Raw genomic sequence first — 22,413 nt, 5'->3', positions numbered from 1 at the left:
AGCCCTGCTGAGGCCCTGGGGGAGAGAAGCAGGGCGGAAGCTTGAGCTCGCAGCCTGCGCCTGCCCCCGGTACAGATCTGTGGGGTGTGGGTCTCCCCTGCTTTGCTGGGAGTGTGCACAGCGGCGTGGAGTCAGCCCTCCCCCTTCCCTAGGCACTCGTGGCCCCATCCTGCTCCCAGCTGGGGCCCTGCAGCTGCACATTGCGGCCTCAGAACCCAAGCCCCACCCAGCGGGCAGCAGCCCCAGCTCCCTCCCTACAGGGGTCTCAATCCCCCACCTCTCCCCTCCCCCACTTACCTGCTGGAGCTGCTCTGCAGGCTGCTTGGTGCCACATGCATGTCTATGCATGTGGTGCCCCCTGTCTTTCTGCCTTCCTCCCACTTCCTTCCAGCTCCCTGCAAGCTGGAAGTCTGCCAGCTTGCAGGGAGCTCATTACAAAATGGCAAAATCCACAGGTTTCTCTGATAAAAATGAGAAATCCATGTTTGCCTCTGGTAAAAGGCAAAATCCAGAGTTTACTGTTTTTCCGTGGGAAATGGAAAACCCGGATCCCTGCTGATCACCCACATTCTACCGGCATTCTTCTTTTGAGAGGACAGATGTGCCCCCGTTTTCAGAGCAAACAGCATTTCTTGATCTGGTAATGCAAAGTACAGTTTCCTTCCATTCTGCCTTTCAAGGGAGATAGACGTGCGATGTAATCCACTGAAGTTAATGGTAAAATTCTCACTGATTTCTGAAAGGTCAGGATTTCACCTCAAGCTTCTCTGCAACACGTATATCCCCAATCAATTGGCTCCCACTGGGTTGCTAATCCACACAGACTGTGTCCACACGTGGCATGGACATTTGGTTCCCCGGGGACAACTAACAGTGGCACACTTTGTGCTGCTTCTAGTTGTCCCCAGGGCACATCCGTGCTGCGCATGCTTTAGTGCATGGCAAGTTACCTCAGATGGGGCAGGAGAGGCTGGCTCCAGCAGCAATATACCTGGAGCCCTGGGAGCTCCCCAGGGCTGCAGAAGTGACGATTCTGCCACGCAGAGCCTGGCAAGCAGCCACAACTCAGCTCTGGCTGGTCCGGCTTCAGTTTTGAGCAGTGTGTGCTGCCTGTGTGCGCGCACCACTCTTCCCCCCCCCCCCCAACAGGTTTTTTTTGACCCCGGGATATCCAGGGGCCAAAAAACCCCTCCACACTGTTCCACTGCAGTGCAGAGAGCAACTAAACGTGCAATATGTAGCGCCACAGATGTGTCTACAGCACCACATACTGTATGCCCACACTCGTCTGGACACGGCCACAGGGACTGTTGCGGCATCCTCGCTCGCTTAGCGTTGCCTTGTACCTTTGGCTTTTTCCACCTTAGTTTTCTCCACAGATTTGACAGCTTTCCTCTTTCGTCTTCCCCTGCTGAATGTATCATCATCTTCATCTGTAGAAACATCCTCAGGGAAATTATCTTGTGGAAAGATGCCTGTTGAACAAAAAACCTGATGAGACCTCTGAAAAACAAAACCATTCTCAGTTTTGTTTTTTCCTCACAACATGTAGCCCACAAGCAACACCAAATCTCTACTCAATTCACCCAGCAGCATACTGAATGCACTACAGGAGTGTGCAGTTTCTCCATTATTTTAAATCAAAGTAACTATGTTTTTCATTTAAGGAGAAAAAAATCCAAACAAAAAGGCATGACCCTCTCATGTCCATAGTACTATGATGCTGCCCAAATTCTAAAGAATTAGAGATAGGGATGTGGCCTCCCTTGTGAAGTGGAGCAAGTTATGCCTCCAAAACTCGACCCCTTTAAAACACAGGTTAAAGCCCCATGTGGAGACAGTTTTGTAACATGTGGTAAATCAAAATGACATGAATCCTTTCATGATATCTTTTGTACTGCTCAATGCTCACCTTCTGCGAGGTCCTGGAATCTGAAACAGAAGTTAAAAAGAAATCATTATTGTTACAGCAGTATTTAATGAAAACGTTACCACCTCCCAGCTCTTGTATTTATTACAGACAGTCCCCATTTACAGGGCAGCACAAGAAATGAGGGAGAAGGGAGTAAATATAAGGCTGGTTCCATCCAGGAGTTTTGCTTCAGAAATCCAAGCACTTGAAGTGATGCAGACATCTTTGAGAACGTGAGATGTAACCCTGCTCCTTCATTTCTAGTCTGAGCAGCATTCTTGGAAACCCTGAAGAAGCAGCAGTCCATACTACCATCAGAAAGCTTCATTCCAGCACATGTAAATGTACTTGCATGAGCTTTAATTTAGCTTGCTACGGTACAAAGAACAGGGAAGCCATGGTGATATGAGTTTCAGCTGCCAAACACATACTCTACCCTCCTGGGTGGGCTTGTACACTGTTCTCAAGCTTGAACCCCTGAGGCTTCAGTGCTTATGTTACCCAAGCCAGGTAGAGACAGATTTGTCAAAATATGTTATATAGTTACACCATCCACTTACAATGCAGATACAGACTAAGAAAGTAGAGAGAAGTTCCACAAAAGAAAATGCAGAATAATTATCAGTTTAAAATACTCTGCATGGAACAGGACACAGCACTTCAGAATGCAGTGTCAGCAACAATCCTAAACTGCCATGGAGGTACAGACAAGACAAAGAGCCTTGTCCAGCTCTAGTTCCTAGGACTCTGTGAAGAGTGTCAGATCCATACATATATGCACGTGACAGACATCTTTGCTGATGAAAGAAGTGATAAAACCCAAAAAACCTTAGACATTACTGGAAGAAGCAGTGCATTAGTTCGACCCAGTCCTGTGTAGGTAAGGCACTTCAGTGGGGCTTTTTGACGCTTTTATCTAATAGCCAATTCAATCAGCTATTAGATAAAAACACCACAAAAACCCTGCTAAAGCATCCAATCCATACAGACACTGGGAGAGCCAGTCCAGCTAACATGATGCTTCTTCTGGGCATGCACTGGGCTCGGTACGGAGGAGTGTCAAATTTAAAGTGCCATTTTGTTTCTATTTTTTTAGATCCGTAAGCAGCTCTTGTTCTTGTATATACCACATATTTTAAGGAACCATCTCATTCTATACTGGTCCAGACAATAACGAAATGGACATATTTTTGTTAAGAGTCTTGTGGATGTGGTTAGGAAGGGGGCAGAGAGAAAAGGAAAATACATCTATTTAGACAAGTCAGTGTCACACAAATTCTCTCTCAAGAGAACTTACTTTTTGACCAATTTGTACAGGCGTTTTCTGTTACAGGCAGGGGTATTTTTTCTGCTTGCCAATTCAAAGAGCTTGTCGGCAACAGCTTTATAGTCAAACTGTCAAAAACAACACAGAATATGGCTTCTGTAGTTAATTGATTACAGCAAATGACCCAATGCATCTGCTGTTATAAATACTTCAAGATGCATATGCTTTTTCTATTTCTGATTTCTTTATATCTTTTGCTTTGTCAAAAATCTATTCCCGTGTATACCTGCATGTGTCCCTGCTTCCCCGCCACCCCCCCACTAATCTGGCTCTCAGAGTTGGATGAGTTTGAAATCTCTTCTGCAAATTCCTACCCTAATATTCACACTGAAAACAAAAGTAAGATATGTACTAGCTCCTGGGACAAGCAGAACAAGGTTTTGCTCTTACAGCCTGAATTACTTTACCTCCTGTGGAGGGTGAGGGAGAGGAAAGGAGGTGGGGGAGAGGAGAGACTATGGAATTTAGTGCACGGACTTGTTTTTCAGTCACTTACTCATAAGGAATGTGTTATTTATAGACTATTAAACTGAAGATAGTTACAGCCAGACTGTGACATGCTTGCTGCATTCTTTGTCTGGTCCCTGGCTTTAGTAGCCAGTAAGTAATAAAGAGATGCACAGTTACTTATGAGCATTCATCACCTGAAAACACAAGGTAGGAAAGCCACAAACCTGGAGAACAGGCCCAATGTCTTCATCAGCATCCTCAGAAAAGTCCTCCCGTTTTTCAGGGTCCTGTATTGATTTTCTTGACAAATGTTTGTCTGTTGTTATGAAAAAGGCTGGATTTTAAAACTCAGTTCGCCAGAACAGGAAAAGCAGTCTAAGACAATGAGTGCAGAAGAGTACTTGGGCTGCAGTAAAGCCAATCATCTCCCTGTGCACGGAAATGGGAAGCAGCCTTCACCTGGCAGATGGCTGAGAGGTGAAACATGAGTAGTTTTCCTTGCTTTAACAATGACAGGGAACAGATTCTCTATACCTTCATTCCCCGCTCTTTAAATTTTGGATAATACATAGCTGTCTATCAAGGCAGTTTGGATCTGACAAAAAATTCCTGTACATTGCATGGCCGTAGTATTATTTCTGGGTCTTGGAAACGACTGTGCCAGCAGTAAAGGAAAACTGAAGTGAAAGAGTTCTTTTTCTAGTCCTGTATGTCAAGTTACACACAGCTGATGCAGTACATATGCTGAAATATTGCACCATATTGAACAAAAAGGGAGTATTGAGATTTTTGTAATTTATACGTTTATGATTCTTTGGGGTATGAGATCATCCAAAAAAAAGCAGAGGCAAAATTTACTGTTCTTGTACCATCCTGAATACTCTGAGGTGGTTGGAGGCAGACATAATTTAAGAGTATAGACCAGTGGTTCTCAACCTTTTTAGATTCAAGGCACATCTTGATAGACTCCAAGCACCCTTCAGAAAATGTCAGTTCTCTATTTTCACTTGATTTTTTACTACAGAAGAACAGTAGATTTTTTGCTGCAAAGAACTCAGAAAGGCCACAGCAGGTCAGAATGTTTTTAACATGAATTCCTATTTGAAATCTCTGAGTTATCTTGTGGTGATGTTTGCACACCTAATAGCATTAACACTGCATGGCACCCATGAAAAGATCTCAAGGCATTCCAGGATGCTGGAGCATGCGGACTGAGAAATCACTGGAATAAGGTTTTTGAACCTTAGCTCTTTGGGTACCCTGGTCTTTCCAAGTCTGGGTTAATTTTTATCACATTTTCTTTACCTTTGGCCATTACCCCTTCTTCATCTTTCAATTCATCTTCTTCAGATAGGTCAACACCACCCCCGTTTGTTTTCACTTCTTTCATTAGATCTTCAATGGCAAAAGGGGACTGATCCACAATGGTTTCAAAGATACCCCGAGCTATTGCTTGCATCATGTAACGACTGTTATAAAAGAGTATGAAGTGGCATGAAGAAATGAACACAGCATTAGGCCCCCATTTTCCTTCCATTAAACATTAAAATAAGAACAAACCTTTGATGAGGGAGGAGGAAGAAGCATTTTGGGGGGGGGTGAGGAAAGAGTGTACCATTGAACAGGAATTTCTCAGTTTCAAAGACATCCCCACCATTTAGCATTTCATCTAGCATTTAAAATTTTACTGGTGCTTGTTAAATTTCTTTATATGATAAAAGCAATTAGAAAATCTGACCAGAATTAGATCTCTGTTATGTTAGGTACTGCACAAACAGAGGTAGACACTGTTCCTATATTAAAATACACCTTGCGTACAACTGAGAAGGCAAGGAGTTAACTCAGTTTCATATGCCTGCCCATGTGATTGCTTTCAGTACCCTTCCTCCTCAGTGAGCTTAAGTCTTTAGGGTTTTTTTTCAGTCTGTGTGTTTATCACTACTTGAAATGCCTTCCTACTTCTTAATGTCAAACAAAACAGATAGAAAAAAAAATTGAATAACCAGCTTTTGAACTTACTCCTTTGATTTGGCAGCAATTTTGCAGAAAGGTTCGATAAATTTGAGATTCTGATCTGCTGTAAGCTGGAAAAATCAGAAAGCAAAAAGAGTTGGTATACAGTAGCTATTTAATATACCTATTCTAATTCACTGTAGATAGTCACGAGGAAGATCTCTCTAAGGAGATATGCCTGAACTTCTAGTACATTTTCCTACTAAAATAGACATATGCAACTAGCAACATATTTATGACCAGTGCCCTCCAGATTGCAGATGAAACAGCTATAGAAACCCAGAATGCTTTGCAAGCACTGATCTATTAAGCTACATAATATTTAAAAGCTCATTTCACAGGTGGAGAGGCAAGGTGGAGAAAACTCATGCAACTTGGCACAAGAACATCTCATTTCATATGGCATCAGATATCAATTTCCAAATCTATAAGCCACTGTCTGGTATTATCGCTTAATGTGCAGATTCTATTTACCTCGTCTGGGCTTTGTAAAGATTGGAGTTTTTGATTAAGGGCTGTGCTATTTGTTGGACACCACATTCACACAGGGGGCTGTCCAAGATGTTAATTTTGTGAAGTGTTGTTTAGAGTACAAAGGGAGCCTGCAGTGGAGCAGCAGCTAAGACCTGGAAGTCTTCTGAACCCAACTTTAACTTACAGACCTATCAATACAATAGCACTGGCCAGGAAGACTGGACCTCTATGCTAGGCTCCGTCTAGAAGGATAGCTGGAGATTTTTCAATGTGGTACAAGCGATGTACATACATCTTTCATTAAAAGAAATCCAAGCCCTATCAACTGCTCTGAAGATCTTAATCCTTGGCCTTGAGAGTCCTATGCAATTTTGGGAGAGCACGAACTGTTGCAAAATAAGGGCTGTGATTGTAGATACTTCCTCTGTATCAGAAGCTTTCCTTCTGATGCAGTTAATCAACATACATGCCTGTAACCACAGACACCTCTACTTAGTGGAGACAACTTCTGGTTTGGAAGCAGATTTCCAAAACTCTGCAACATAATGGCATGAAGGGGCAGGTCACCTGTGGATTCCAGCTTGAGTTTTTTGTAAAAAACAGAGACTGATTAATATTAACACATGTGGAAAAAAAAGGTTGGGTTTTTCTTTTCGTACTGTATTTCTAAATAAAAAAGAACAAGAATCAACGCACTTCCCCTCCCTATATTTCAAGCCTACAGCTGGAGGACCAGGACACGAGAATCAGCTAATCTATGCTCCTTATCCAAGTCAAGAGAAAAGCAAAGAGAAACACTGAGAATTAAAGAGGATTTTAGCAGCTTCTTCAACATGAATATGGCCACTTAAAAGAGTTCAACATAGAGGAAATACATTTAAAAAGAATTTAATTTGTTTTAGAGGAGACTTGCACAGCACAGCTCCATCAATCATGAGTTTTCTACCTCTTTGGCTCCAACTTTAGACAGTTCATCCAGATAGATGTCAATAAAATGGAATCTTATTCCACTGGGTGCATTACTCTCTGGGTGCATAATTTCTTTCATTAGTAGCTCCAGGAATGGTTCAGTTAGACTGGAAAGAAACAAATATGATACATATATTTAATTGCGAATCAATTTGCTGCGAGTAGTGTGTCACATAACACTATTTCACAAGTGGGTTTGTTGCATGTGGAAAATAAAGGTATCACACAGAGAAATCCAGTTGCAAATTTTATTTTAGGTGTTGTCAGACTTAATCTATCCAGAATAGCATTTGCTGAAGCGTGCTGTGACTTGCTCCCCTGCCACCTAGTGGGAAGGCACTGTATCAGCACCTAGCAAGAAGAGCTACTTATCTCCAAGTCCCAGCGTAATTTACACTAGTGTACAAAATCATGATGCAAGTTACCCCAGTATAAACATGTTAGCTCTCCAGAAACTGGGTAACTCAAGAGAGCATGCTGTAGTCACTGACTCTAAGCAATACCCAGTTTCTCAAATTCCAGTGCTACCTTAGATACTGTTTTCATAGATTTCATAGACACTAGGGCTGGAAGGGACCTGGGAAGTTCATTGAGTCCAGCCCCCTGCCTAAAGGGCAGGAAGTAAGTAGGGGTCATAGGATCCCAGCAAGATAAGCATCCAATTTACTCTTGAAGGTGTTCAACGTAGGTGCTTGAACCACCTCCAATGGCAGGCTGTTCCAGACCTTGGGGGTCGGACAGTAAAGAAATTCTTCCTTATGTCCAGCCTGAAACGGTTTTGCAGGAGTTTGTTTTGAAGGACCGTTCGACCTTGTCATCCCTTGGGGTGCTCTGGTGAACAAACGCTCCCTCAGATACTGGTGGTCACCCCTAATAAACTTATAGAGAGCCATCAGATTACCCCTGAGCCTGCGCTTTTCCAGGCTAAAGAGCCCCATGGCTCTCAGCCTGTCGTCGTAAGGTCTGTTTTCCTGACCTCTGATCATGCACGTGGCTCTCCTCTGGACTCTCTCAAGCTTCTCCACGTCCTTTTTGAATTGTGGAGCCCAAAACTGGATGTAATACTCCAGCTGCGGTCTTACCAAGGCTGAGTACAAGGGGAGAACAATGTCCCAGGATTTGCTTGAGAAGTATCTATGGATGCACGCCAGCGTTTTGGTCGCTTTACTAGCTGCAGCATCGCATTGCAGGCTCATGTTCATCTTGTGGTCAATGATGACCCCCAAGTCTCTTTCTTCCGCAATGCTAGCCAGCATAGCACTGCCGAGCCTATAAGCATGCTGCAGATTTTTCCTCCCAAGGTGGAGAACCTTCCATTTTGAGTGCTCCTTGTTCTGTCTCCATTCTGCAGGGGCACCTTTTTCAGATCCTGCCACAGCCCAACATTTCTGTTCCGTGGGAGAACATAAGTGCCCTAAAATTTACCCTGCAGATTCTGATCTTCCTTCAATAGCACTGCCAAAGACACTACCTTTACACAGAGTGGGGACCTGAAATGGCCTAACTTCAGGGAAAGCAGTAACCGAGAAAGAGAGGACAGAGCATGATCAGGGAACAGCACACCACTGAGTGATTTTTGTCAAGGGAAGATTGTACAGGGCTGCCCCTTTCATCAAGACAGTTGTATAACTTCTTAGTGCACAGCAAGGGGACAAAGATGAATGGGCTACCAGGACAGTCAGAGAAAAAGGAGTGTTGCAGCTGCATCAGGATTAGAGAGACTGGAAAGGGTTAGGCTCTGCTCCTTACATAATTTTGGTCCCTAGATCTAGCCAGTTACCAAGAGACATATACACAGTGCTAGTCAGAGCTCCTTACTCAAGAAATCCTTCAAACCCTTCTTAAACCCCAGCTTGATCATCTAAATCTTGAGAACCCGATTTTTAAAAGTTTCTCTACAATCTTTAAGTAAGGGATGATCTTCAAAGGGGTCGGAAACTCGGAAAACCTGACACAGCTCAAATCCCTAAATTGGGTCAAGCTGGGCACCTCTAGTGGCATACTTTGGATGAAGGCGGGTCTAAAAAAGGGAAGCACATCTATCTGTGCCCTCTCTCTGTGATATATCTTTGCACTGCTGCTCTACCTAGCCAAGGGAACAGACTCCTCAATTTGCCTTCTCACTGCCACTTGGAGAGAATCAATAACCCCTCCCCTTCCCCAAGATGTGCAGCAGCAGGAAGAGGGCTCCATGTGACTCTTTTCCTTGATGCTGCTGCTTAGAAGAAAATAAAAATGAGAGCAGCACAGGCCTAAGGAGTAAGCGGAATATATAGGAAGGGGGCTTCTGTTTTGCCAATCTCCTCTTATCTATGGGTTTCCCATTTCTGTCTCTCTCCTTCCAAGGGACTCTGCACTAACTCTCTATGATAAACCTTGTAGCCTCCCCCACAGCATCTCAACCTGTGGGTCCTATGCCAAAGCCCAGCAATTCACAGGGAGGAGGGCTGAATAAAGACAACGGGGATGTTTTGGACAAGCAGATTGAGGGGAGATGAGGAGAGGATGCAGAGGCTATCAGCAGACCAATATGCAGCTATTGCTTTATGTGGCTGGGGTAATCATGGCTGTGGAAGCAATGGATCCAAGAGAAAACTGGCTTTGGCACATGAGAACACCACACACGTTGGGAAACTCTGTTAACACAAGGTTAAGTTCACCATATGCCCTTCCAAAATATCAAGCACACCTGCATCTTATTCTCTAAAAACCAAGAAATACACAGCTAATGTCAAGACACCCCTGCAAATCAAAAACCTAGAAGCAGCACTACTACACAAAATAATTCTTTCAAGTGAGCCCTACAGTAAAATAGAGAATGACTACTATAAAACAGAGAATAAACCATGCTGCTGCTTGTGACCTCTTCCACAGATCTGAATCCCAGGATTTACTTGTACATGCTCCAGCTGTGGAAGGGTAGGGGGATGACATAGCAGGCTGCTAGAGCCATCCACAATTATGAGAGGAGAGGTTCATGGCTACGTGGAAGGATTACTTCTCTCCCACTGGAGCACTGAGTTCTGTAGAAGGTGCCTGCAGATGTGCACGATGGGCCTGACCTGCCATCTGGTGACTGGCATGACAGCAGCATTCAGGGGTTACCAAGAGATAAATAGTGGCAACATCAAGGAAGAAATTCTCAAGGCAAGAGAAGAGGGGGTGTAACATTTAGCAACTTTAAAGTAGTTGGTATAAAAACAGGCTCAGTTTTATCATGCACAACACGCACTTGCCATGTTTAGCAAAAAAGTATAAGACCACCCAACAGAGCTCACCTACTAGGAGGCACCTCTAACACCTGTTTGTCTCACACCTCCTTTCCCTCCCAGTTATGGGCCTGTTGGAGTATTGCTCAAGGAAGGCAAAATTCAGGTAGCACTATTTGAAACTAAACACTGAATTTCTTGTTTTCTGGCAAAACACAGCTGTACTTAATACTGTGAAAAGGTATGAAATGCACTAGACCACCTCAACTCTCAGTAAAAGTTTTTAAGGGTTTAATTAGAAGCTAAATGCTCTGAAGTCAGTGTTAAAGCAGGCCTATTCTGCAGGCTGGACATGAGAGCTCTAGATTGAATAAGGAAACTGGACTTAAGAGTTGCCATTTGCAAAGGTGTTTAAACAAAACACTTTGATGTGTCCAAGGAATAAGAAAGTAATTTTATAGTGACAGACTGAACTACAAGCTGCTCTTACCAAAAGACAGTCACTACAGACAAGGCTCATTGTCAGGTCATCTGCTGGGAGGGAAACAGCAGTGCATAAGCAGTCTGGCAAATTCTTGAAGTGTGTTTGGGATAACTTTTTAGTACAGACGGTAGAGGCGAACTTAGCAGGGAAGCTCTTCTTGACTTGCTACCCATAAATACGGAGGAATTACTTGAGAATGTGAAGATGGAACATTAACTTGGGTGACAGCAACCAGGAAATGAGAGTGTTCAAGATCCAAAGAGGAAGAAGGATGAAGAGAAGAATAACGACATTGAAATCAAGAAAAGCAGACTTTAGCAAACTCAGGGAAAAAAATCAGAGGGCCAGGTACCCTGCAAAGTAGGTCTGAGGCAGGGGCAGGCAATTATTTTGGGCAAAGGGCCGCTTAATGAGTTGTGAAAAATGTTGAGGGCTGCATGAGTAGCCTTGCCTCTTGACAGGTGCCCCACCCCCTGGTCACCATCTTGGGACTGGAAGTCCCACCCCCAACCCCTGACTTTTGCCACCAGAAGTCCCTCCCTTTGCCCCTGGAAATAATCCTTTCAGCAAGGGGTTTTGCCATCCCAGAACCAGAAAAATACCAAATTATATTCTAAAAATCCCACAGCTACAACAGTCATTCATTTGATTTCAAAAAATATTTCTGTCCCAACTTACATGCATTTGTGTGTGTGTGTACACAGAGGTGATTGCACAATAGCTTAAAATGAAGTCTTACTCTTGTATATTGTGGAGGGGGGTAGGGGTAAGTATAGGTTTATGGGGGCTGTGGGTGTTTGGGTACATGGGTGGGGGTTTTGTGGGGGGGTGGATAGGTGTGTGGGGTGAGGGAACATGTAGGTTTGTGGGGGAATGTGTTGGGGGGAGGGGTGTGGGTGTCTGTATGTATGGCAGTGGAAGGAGTGGGTGCACATGTATGGTGGGGTGGGCATGTGGGATCTGACCATGAACACACATAAACCTCCTGCTCTTAACCCCAGGGACTGGCACAGGCCTTGTGCTCTGGCAATGCAGCCAGGGGCCATGTGGTGCTGGAGCAGACATGCAGGGAAGCAGTGAAAGTGGCCACAGGCAGAGGCTTCCGGTTGGGGGGCAGGATAGGAGGGGGCTGGGGGTGGGGTATGGCTGGGCTGGTCTTGTTCCTGGGCTCTGCAGGTTTCCCGTGGGTCCTACTGCCTCATACTCCTGTCATCTTTGACAGGCAGCCAGGAGCAGATAAATATTAATTTTCTAAACTTTTTAGGAGCCCTGCAGGCCGCATCCAACCCACAGGTCCTTTCTTTGCCTGCCCCTGGTCTGAGGAGAAAAGGAGTCCAGGAGAAGATGAAAAAAGCTAGAGCTATTTAGCTTGAAGAAGAGAAGACTGAGGAGGGATTTGACAGCAGTCTTCAAATACCTGAAGGGCAATTATAGAGACAATGGAGATGGTTTTTCTCCGTGGCCATAGGGAACAGGACTAGGAACAATGGACTCAAGTAGCAGCAGAGGAAATTTAAGTTGGAATATGAGGAACTTTCTGACTATAAGGGCAGAACAGGTTACCTAGAAAAGCTGTGGAATCTCCATGCTTGGAAACTTTCCAAAGCGGGTTAGACAGACACTGGGCTGGGATGGTTTAATCAGGGATGATCCTGCCTTAAGCAGGAAGCTGGACTATATGACCTTGCAAGGTCCTTTCCAGCCCTACTCTCCTATGATCATGATAAAAGTTTTGGGGTAAATGTATACACATTGTAGCAACTGCTCCTCCCAGCGGTGGCTGCAATGCCCCCAGGTGGCTGCTCAGCCATTGCCAGCCTGGCTCCTTTTGGGGCCCTCTCCCTTTTTACTTGCCCAACACACCTTGATGTTATTAACTTCTGATGAAAGGAAGGCTACCCCAGGGCTTCCCAACCCCGGTCTTACTCTTATGACCACGGCACTCCATCCTACTCAATACCTACTCCCATGGCTTGCAAATGATTTGCTAACTCATGTCCTTCCTGGGCTACGGGCTCCTTGGGTTCCTTGGTTTCCAACTGTAACCTCTGATCTTTGGCCTATCTATTCCAAGGCCCTAACCCTGCTCCTAAGCTATGTGAGATCTCTGGGCTCCCAGGCCCTGCCAGTCTCTAGCTGGGCCCTTTACTCAGCTGCTGACACACTGCCCTCTCTCTGGGCTCAAGTCCTTCAGCCCCACATTCTGCCCTCTGACAGGCCCCAAGGCACTGGAGCGCCCCTCAGTGCACCCTAGTCCCCCTTGGTCACCACCAGGCACCAGACCTTCTCCCAAGTAGTCCTTCCTTGGCTCAAGCTCTGCATGTGCATCTCTCTCTGTCCCTGGGACCCCAAACTTATTTCTTCCAAGGTTCGCTCTGTCCCCACACTATGCCCCTCTATGGGTTCAGGCTCTCTCCCTCTGGGCCCCAGGCCCTCTATTCTTCTGGACCCTATGTCTCTCGCTGGGTCAGCTGGAACCGCAATGCCTTCCCTGCAGTCCCTTCCATAACCACCAGGTGATGCTCATCACCAGTCCTCTGGGGCCACTGCCTCTGCCCCCAGGGCTATCTGTTCCAAGGCCTGCCTTGCTCCTCTCAGACGCTGCTCTATTTGCTAGCTGGGCTTCTGGCACCCTGCTCTCTGCTGCCCCTCTCTAGGCTATTGGCTCACCCAGTCCTGGTCCCAGACATATCTGTTCCCAGGCTCAATGCTCTTTACCCCAGCTCAGTGGTCATCTCAGGAGTCCTGTTGCCAAGAGCTCCTCTCCCAGTGGCACTCAGGGGTAGATTGCCTGACCGACTCAGGCCCTGGGCTTATCTGGCTCAAGCCCGGGCTTCTGGTTAGGTGATGCTCTAATTACCCCCCTGCCTAAGTTCTAGAAGTGACAGGTGCTCCAAGCAACCTGTAACACACATACGCTGACCTAAGTCTTTCCCCCAATGTCTCATACATTTATACTAATCCCTTAGGCAAACTTGCATCTTAACAGTTTCTACTTATTACATCTTAGACTTGATAACTAGCTAGAGGGCAGAAAGAATGCACCAGTCAATAAGTTTTAAATAGAACAAAGATTTTCTGAAAGAGCAATCCAAAGAAGAAGAGGTCATACCAAAATCATGTTACTTTAGATATGTACATTTCTAGGCAAGTTATATAATTTCTTTACAGTACAATTACATCTAGAAAATTACTTACCTCTCGTCCCATCCATTTCTTTTCAGTACCTCAAAGGATTGCTTCAAAATCCTACGGATTAGCTACAAAGCAGAAGAATTGTTGTAGAACATTTCAGTTCTCTAAGTAAACAAGACTCAATAAAATAGCTACTGAGACAGTCACATGGACAGTCTCTTTAGTTAAGCTTCTTCATGAGACACAGCAGGGTTTTCTGCAAAGATGCCTTTTTTGTATACATAAGAGGTCTGTCCACTATGTGGTGCAATCTCTAGCTTAAACAGTGTCACTGTTTACCATCATCATGTCATGCAAAATAAAATACAGCAAATACCCTCTCACGTCTCTCCGTGCAAATTCCTCAGCATCTTCCCTCAAAAAAATCCCAGTTCACTACATTCAAACAAACTGAAGATACTAGTAAATGATGGATCACAGCAACATTTAGTCTGCCCAAGTTTTATGTACATTTAACTGAGAGACAAGAGTGTTACTTATTTGGGGAGAATTAATTTCTCTAGCTTATCACTGTATAAACGTCAGGTTTTGCACTTAAACTTCCTCTTTGAAAAGACAATGCTAACGTGATTTCATTGTGCATTTCCATTAATACCTGACATTATGAAGGCATGTTCTAAACACAAAGAGCTTGTTTACCCAGACCTATAATTCGTTTTAATATAGAATTTCCTGTAGTTGGAATTCTAATATGTTGAGGTAAAATTAACTACCACAGGTAATATACACTGTTCTTGTTTTTAAATCGAACCAACTATGTAATATTGCCAACAGAAAGATCTCAAAGTAGTGTGCTTTAATAGTGTGGTGTCCACTGGTGTGGCAGCAGCATGCTATTACAAGACTCAACTTTATGCCCTACTGAAGTCAGAGGAAAATCCACATGGCATCAGGCTAAGTAAAGGCATGAGCACTTGCAAGCCAAGACCTTATATAAACACAGCATGAAGACCCTCTAAACCTACCATGGCAGAGAATAAGCTACTCAACGTAAATGTCCCTTCACTGTATCCTAAAGGAATGACAGTGTTTTTAGCTACATTTGTTAGCATTTAGGCAGAAAGCAACTCTTCATTGCAATGCCACCTCAGTCCTGCCAATGAAAACTGGGCCTACAAGAAATGCAAGTGCAAAAATTTATCATCACCATGTAGTATTTATCAAGGCGCAGCCTGTCTATCCCATTCCATTCACGGTTCATGGTTTGCCAAAATGTCTGAATGAACAGGTGTCCTGTAACAGAAGGAGAACAGCAATTTGTGTGGTCAATGCCAAAATATTCTAGGTTACTGAAAGAAGCTTATGGAGACTGCTTTTCAAATTTCATGAAAAAAGCCACACTCCTCAACATATGGGTCCAGCGGTTAAGGCGCTAACTTGGGAAGACACACTCAAGATCACTGGAAGAATAGCCACATTTCAGAGTGAGAGGTGCTCAAACATTTGTGCCAGAGGGAACATGTAAGCATCTTACGTGGATATGCGACAAGTAGTTAGAATGACTGATTTCCACAAAATGCCAATCTGAGCAAGCCAGAGCAGAGAATAATTCTGCACTCACTTACACTTTTGGTCCTGATTCAGCAACATGTTTCAGCACAGTCTTAATACTGGGACTTTAAAACTCACAAGGGAGGTGGACTTTTTTTTTTTTTTAATTTGCTTCTTTTTCAATTGCTTTGAAGAAGACCACCTTCACTACCCAATTAAAAAAATAAAAACCAAAAAAACCCAAATGCCCAGCAGATCAATGGAAAAGGAAAATTTGTTTTGCTACCCATCTCTTTTCTTACCATCTTCCATCATCAGATTGGTAAAGAGCATGCTTGTTGGCACACCACAAACAACCCCAGGGCTAAGTATAGACAGTCAAGAAGCCCAGGGTTGAATCAATTCAGTCTTCACAGGTTAGTCTAAGCTGCGTATATTTAACTGATAAGCAAGTGAACAAACTTTTGATTCTGGAAATGCAGCTACATGCCTGCAGAGGCTCCGACAAGAAGCCAGGAGGTGCTACAGAATGTCTCTCTGCTCAGCTGGAACAGACAGCTTGGGCAAAGGCTAGCCTGCCCACCTTGCAGGGGAAGGGATGAGGGGAGATGCAAAGCATCTTGGGATGCTGGGAGATGGTGAGTTAACTTGAATCTGGAGGGGATCTGGGACAGAAGTTCAATAAACCAATTTAACCTAAATCAGTTAAGTTTGATACTATGTCCATTCATGTTTATCTTAAACTGGTTTGGCCATTTTAAAAGAGGTTTACATGCACTGAACTTCTGCTGTGTTACAGATTTGAACTGGTTTCCAATCACTTATCCTGGTTGATGTGCAACTTCTGTCCCTAACCCAGGTGCAGATTAGATTAGCATGAAAAACACTTGCTTCACATAATGAAATCACAGAGAGATCTCGGATGATAGTGGAAGAGAAAAACTTGGCTGTCTTTCCTGGACTCTGAGACAATTAATTAAAACCACCAAATACAATGGTAGAAGAAATATAACAAAATAGTAAAATAGTAAACTTACGAGCCTCCACGTTCTGAATGACATGGATAAGTTGGGAAATATTATCTGCTAATTCCTCCTTAAAAATAAATAAGGCAGAGTTAGCACATTGTGTTTCAGGCTTAAACCCCACCACTTATGTTCCTACCCTACCTGTAGGGAAACAACATTGATTAATTTCTCTGTTAGCATCATAATAAAGATATGCAGGAAGAAATGGATAACAACATTTTGTGTTCCCCTACTGAGAATCTTATGTAGGCATGAATATGACAACATTTCCCCAGAGCTGGAAAATATTCTTTTAATTGCCATTGTAGTGTAATTGCCATCTGGTCTTTTGGATGCAAATGCAAAAGAAGCCTCAAGGACGCTAAGGACCTATTCAGCTCAATAGGTCTATAGAAGGTGTGACTTCCAGCAGATACAACTGTGTTATGAGGCAGGATGCAAGCACACACATCTTAGTTTACAAAATCAGTGCAAAACCTAACAAGCATTGATTATAAACGGCACTCTATTGTTTATAATGGATATTGACTGCGTGAGCAGTATGAAACACATTGAAGGATCAATGTTACTATGATATGGAGCAATTTAAGCTCAAGAACCAAAGTCATCTTTTACGTTTGCATCGTGCTGAGCACAATGAAAGTAGTCTTGTCAAAAAGGAGGAAAAAATAAATATATAAATAAAACCAGGAGACATGTTAAGAGAAGAAAGCTGGTGCTGGATGAAGACTCAGAGATATTTAGACTGACAGAAGAGGAGGGAACCCTGTCCCCCAAGCTTTTAAGCTGGTTTAATTCAGAAACCAGAATGTGTTTCAATCAAAGGGTTCCTGCTTCATTAACTGAGCTAATGAACAGTGCCAGTTATACTAAAGCAAATATATTTCCATAAAGTACATATCTAAAACAGAGTTACTTGAAGAGTGACATAAAACTTCAGGCCCAATAATGCTCCTATTGAAGTAAGGGTATTACTGTCATGTTTTAGCCAAGGATGCTCAGCTGCAATTAATTTTCCCACATGCTCATGTTTAACCACATTTCCTTCATAAGCACATGTCCTTATAATGTTATTTTTACCCTGAACAAAAAGAAAAGGTGCTGTGCCCTCATCGCACATTCTTGAAGGATGTCTATTTATATACACAAAGCTGATTTCCATACCTGTAGCAGGGGTTTATCCTGCATCCACACACAGTAGAATAGCCCTTTCCATATTTTTAAGAGTTCTTCTTGGCTGAAGCCACCTAAAGTGTAAAAACCAAAAATTATGAACAAAAACCCTTACAATTCCATCAAATGCTTAAAAACAGATTTCTCGTTTTTCAATCCTCCCTCTTTCAGTTTTGTCCTTTCCTTCAGAGCAAACATTCCAATTTTGAATGGAGTCAAAGTTAGCACTACTACTTTGTTTATGAAAAGTCTGGTTAATGCAGTGGTTTCATACCTTTAAGCTTCTGACTTGTTACTGTACCATATACTTTATGATACAAGGCTCATAGAGTATCAGAGGAAGTCACACATGGGAAAACCCTGTTTGGTCATTCTGATTCATCCCCCTGTCAATAGGGTGCAATTCCCTATGGCATTTTTTTCTAGTATCCATTCCAAAAAATAATTTGAATGACAGCATATCTAATTCTGTGGGGAAAGCCCAATTGAAAACCTGGGGTAAAAAAGGTGAGGAAGCAATGCTTTTAATAGAAGTTTCACTTCACTACTGGTCCAAAAATACCCTGAGTAGGATACAAGATAATGCGAGTCCCTGTTTATAATCAGTGCAGATGCTTCTTCTTGTGTTGTCAAGCCATATAATTAAATACAACAAATGCATTGTAATTACAATTAAACTTGAGGTACAGTATTAATATTATTTGAATTATTCAAAATTCTTCCAGTTGTAATAAGAATTCAAGGGTTTCCAAATTACAACATGTCACTTTTCTTCAAGTCCTAGTACGGTAAAAGCTCTGTTATCCAGCATGCCCCGCAAATGCGGGATGCCAGATAACAAAATATGCCAGTTAACTGAGTGGCCCCAGCCGGTGCTTCTCCCACCACATCTGGGGCATCCCTCCACCACTCCTCCGACATCGCCGCCCCTCCCATGGGCCCTGTGGGACAGGGAGGCAGCCCTGCACAGCCTTTTATGCCCCCAGGCCATGGGGGCTCAGCAGAGCAAGCTGCTTTGCCCCAAGTCATGGGGCCTCAGAGAAAATGGAAGTGCCCACCATGGGTACTTCTGGTTTCACTTTATCTTACAAGCCAGCATGCTGGTTAGTGGAGCATGCCAGCTTGTAAGATCCTGGATAACAGAACTTTTACTGTATTAGTAAACCAACTTTGAAAACTTCATATTTTAGGATCTGTTAGAAGTGACGATAAAAACTGTGATCGGACCTATTGTAGAAGGGTGAAAGAGGTTTAAAATATCCTTATGATGCTAAAACATGTAATACTAGCATGTGATGCTAACATATAACACATGTAATATCCTTGGTATTACACTTGATCTGAGCATCAGTCTGTACCCAGTAAAACATCACAATGTTTTAGCTTGCTCACCCAGTCCTATTTTTAACCTAGAAAAGAAAAAAGAGAACATTCAAACTGGTATATCCATGCTTCCCAAACTTTTGATACCCAAGGAACACTTTCTTTCTGGATTAAAACTAAGGGTGCACTCCACTCTTACATCCAAAAAGGTGTATGTACATGTACTAGTATATGAAAGACATACATAGTGATGCCTGATCTTTTGGTCCTGTGGGCTGAATCAGCAGTGTCAGGTCAGTTGGTGGGCTCGATCCTGTTGTATAGGGCCAGTGCAGCTGGGATCCATGCATGCCATGTAGTGCTTAGAAATTTGGCAGAGGAAGAGTAACGACAGTGTTAATTGCTACCACTCCCCCACAACCAAATTTCTGGATGTGTGGAAAGGCCTGCAGGCTGTATGACATTGCCCTGTGGGCCAGATCTGGTACTAATCAAGTATTTTTGCAGCACATTTTCCCTGCTCTCACTACTGTGCCACAGCACACCCTCAGAAAAGTGTCAGGCCCAGAATAAGAGAACCATGCTACAGATCAACATGTTCATGCTGCATCCAGTTTAACTACTGAACCATGTTTTGAGAAAAAGATGAAGGGTTTGTTTGTTCGTTGGAGGGGCTGTTTTTACCATTATTATATACTGGTAATTACATTTTAGCTGGTATCAGAGCAACTACCTTCATTGCCTTCTCTAAATCCTGGAAAATATTAAATAATCCTAACAACTATAAATGAAATGCGACTATCAAGCCAATATGCCTTTAGGACAATTCCTGTTAGCTAAGCATAGCTTCTGAAGTTCAAACACATACAAGACTAGAAAGTGGGTGTTTACATAAGTTACCCTGTTTAGGCTGTGCATGGATCCCAACATAGTAGTTTCAGGTTTTCAGCAACTTCTCTGAAATAAGCTTTCCCCTCTCCTGGATATTGTCAGTGGCTGAATACATACTCCAGGGCCTCGTTCTACTCTGTTTCACCCCAGTATTAACTGCACCAGAATCAATAATTTCTGCAGCAGTAGCAACAAGAAGCAAGCTTGACTGTAAACACAACTCTGGAATTATGACTGATGCCTCCAAAATGCCTACTACAGATGATGTCATCTTTTAAATGGGTCAATGGGAATTGTTCCATAATAAAAGGACATTAACTTTCATAGCCTTCTAAAAAATATTTCATAAGCGTAACATTTTGCATGCAATGCCATCAGTATCTAATACTCTTTTCCTACAGCAGATATCTTCACTTGATCTGTTCTCAAACAGGACATCCACACTGTTAGCAATCCTATAACAACAGGCCTGTCTTAGATAACAGGAAACTGATAAGCTTGTAGGTACCATGCAACATTTTGGTTAAAGTGCATACTGACTGCTAAGTACAACAGACACATAAATGGTCATAACTATGGCCTGGTGTATGTACACGAGGGGTGGAGGGGATTGGGGGAAAATCTTGCACTGGTCTAGTTCCGGACAACGAAGGCAAATGTGCTATATCAGTGGTTTACCCCAGTGAGTTACTAAAGGCAAGTTACATCATTGTATTAGGAACCTGTGCTACTATAACCTCACTGTAATTCCAACCATAAAAAAGTCTGCCTACTCTATATACAAAAAAGGAACGAAAATAAATCTCCTTTTGGGTCTAAAGACCTTATTGGTTCTTGCACTATTCCCTACTTAGTATTTAAACTGGGCCTGAAACCTATAATCTCTCAAAAGCTATCATCAACTTTGGAGCACCCACTCTATGTGCAGCCCCCTGTGGCTAGATGGGGTCTGGATCACTCATCTTTAATGACTTCAAGTAATTAACAAAAGGCCTCTTGTAGACTATAGGCAATGGATAGTCTTGTAGGCACCATGCAACATTTTGGTTAAAGTACATAATATAACAGCAGTTTCCAAACTCTGGGTCACAACCTCAAATGGAGTCGCAACATCAGCAGATGGAGTTGTAGGGGTGGGAGGCTGTGGGTTGGGAGTGAGGGGCCATGCTGAGGAAATGGGGCCATAAATGGGGTCATGCTGAGGAAAAGTTTGGGAAGCACTGGCATACAGACTGCTAAATATAACGGATAAATGGTCATACTACTGTCAGGTGTATGCATACAGGAGGTAGAAGGGGTTCAGGGGAACACTTGCACTGGTTTAGTTCCATAGAATGAAGGCAAACATGCTATACCCGTGGTTCCCCAATATACCATATGCCAAACAAACATGGTTAAAGTGCAGACAGACTGCTCTTGGCAGCTGGTAACAGCCACCTCCGTATTTACCCAGCTACAACAGGAAAAAAAACAGTGGCCTCCTTCAGTGAAAGGTCATTTAACAGGAGCAAAAACGACCCACTCAGCCAAGTCTGGGCCAGAACAGGAGAGGCTTCCAACTCTCCCCTGAGCAGCAGGAGCTGCAGCAGCATCTCCTATCCACAGCCCATGTGCGGATGGATCCCAGCTGATCCCACTGCCCCACGTCTCCTATACCCTGCCCCCCCAGCCATCTCCCTTTCCCGCGGGTGATGCTCTCAGAGCGCATCGCTTACCCGTCCATGCCCAGCCTTTACCCCCAGGGTGCCCATAGCACCCCCACCCCAGCCTGGGGCAGCTGCCCGGCACCACGTGCCCGCCTCCCCCACCACGTGCTTACCCCCGCCCTCACCTGCCGGGCTCTGAGTCCTGACGCTGATGTAGCCTCGCAGCTTCTTCACGGCGCGGTCCCGGACCCGCTTCTCGTTGGCGGCCAGTCTCTGCGCGAACTGGATCTCGGGCGGCGGCGGCACGGCAGCAGCGGCGGGAGCCATGGTGCCTGCTCCCCCACGCCCCGCCCCCCATCCGCTGCCACTCGGCCGCCCCGGATGGAGCCGCCGCCGCGTTCCATCGAACGCCGCCTGATGACGTCACAAGCGCCCTCTGTCGCACAAGTTGCCGGTTCCGGCAGCCCGCGTCCTACTCGGGCCCGGCTTGCTAGGGGCGCGGTCCTTATGGCAATCTTTGGACAATCATTTCCCCCCTCGTACGACCAACAGGAAAAGGAATCAGAACTCGTAGTAGAGGTGATATCTTTTATTAGACCAACGAGATTTGTGCAAAAAAAATTCTTTAATTTTGAATGTAAGAATTTTTTTTTTTTTGCACAAATCTCGTTGGTCTAATAAAAGATATCACCTCTATCACGAGTTCTGATTCCTTTTGCTTTTAGACCAATACAGCTACAACTTGGATACCTGACAATAGTAGAAAAAGCATTCCAAATGAACGATCATTTTTGAGGCAGCTCCTTGATGCAGCATAGGCAAAACCCA

The 22,413-nt window shown here is 43.9% G+C and overlaps 1 protein-coding gene across 2 annotated transcripts in view; it reads right to left on the bottom strand.

Moving 5' to 3' along the window:
- Window positions 1–21,959, bottom strand: part of RRP1B (ribosomal RNA processing 1B) — a 31,794-nt gene extending 9,835 nt beyond the window's left edge. Inside the window, exons 1-12 of one of the 2 annotated variants that reach the window (XM_090061578.1) lie at window positions 21,771–21,959; window positions 17,717–17,799; window positions 16,562–16,619; window positions 15,181–15,266; window positions 14,037–14,098; window positions 7,123–7,252; window positions 5,709–5,773; window positions 4,995–5,158; window positions 3,914–4,005; window positions 3,210–3,307; window positions 1,913–1,932; window positions 1,347–1,475 (exon numbers count right to left, since the gene is read on the bottom strand). In XM_090061578.1, the coding sequence (XP_089917704.1) occupies window positions 1,347–1,475; window positions 1,913–1,932; window positions 3,210–3,307; window positions 3,914–4,005; window positions 4,995–5,158; window positions 5,709–5,773; window positions 7,123–7,252; window positions 14,037–14,098; window positions 15,181–15,266; window positions 16,562–16,619; window positions 17,717–17,799; window positions 21,771–21,912 (1,129 nt within the window). In that variant the 5' untranslated portion in view covers window positions 21,913–21,959. The remainder of the gene's footprint in view (window positions 1–1,346; window positions 1,476–1,912; window positions 1,933–3,209; window positions 3,308–3,913; window positions 4,006–4,994; window positions 5,159–5,708; window positions 5,774–7,122; window positions 7,253–14,036; window positions 14,099–15,180; window positions 15,267–16,561; window positions 16,620–17,716; window positions 17,800–21,770) is intronic. The other variant, XM_090061585.1, reaches the window with a different exon arrangement.
- Window positions 21,960–22,413: the final 454 nt, after the last annotated feature.

The sequence above is a fragment of the Crocodylus siamensis genome, chromosome 1, assembly GCF_052110815.1.
Source record: "Crocodylus siamensis isolate JL-2025a chromosome 1, ASM5211081v1, whole genome shotgun sequence".
NCBI lineage: Eukaryota > Metazoa > Chordata > Crocodylia > Crocodylidae > Crocodylus > Crocodylus siamensis.
Note: the sequence above shows the minus strand (reverse complement) of the source record. Positions and strands in the feature narration are given on the sequence as shown.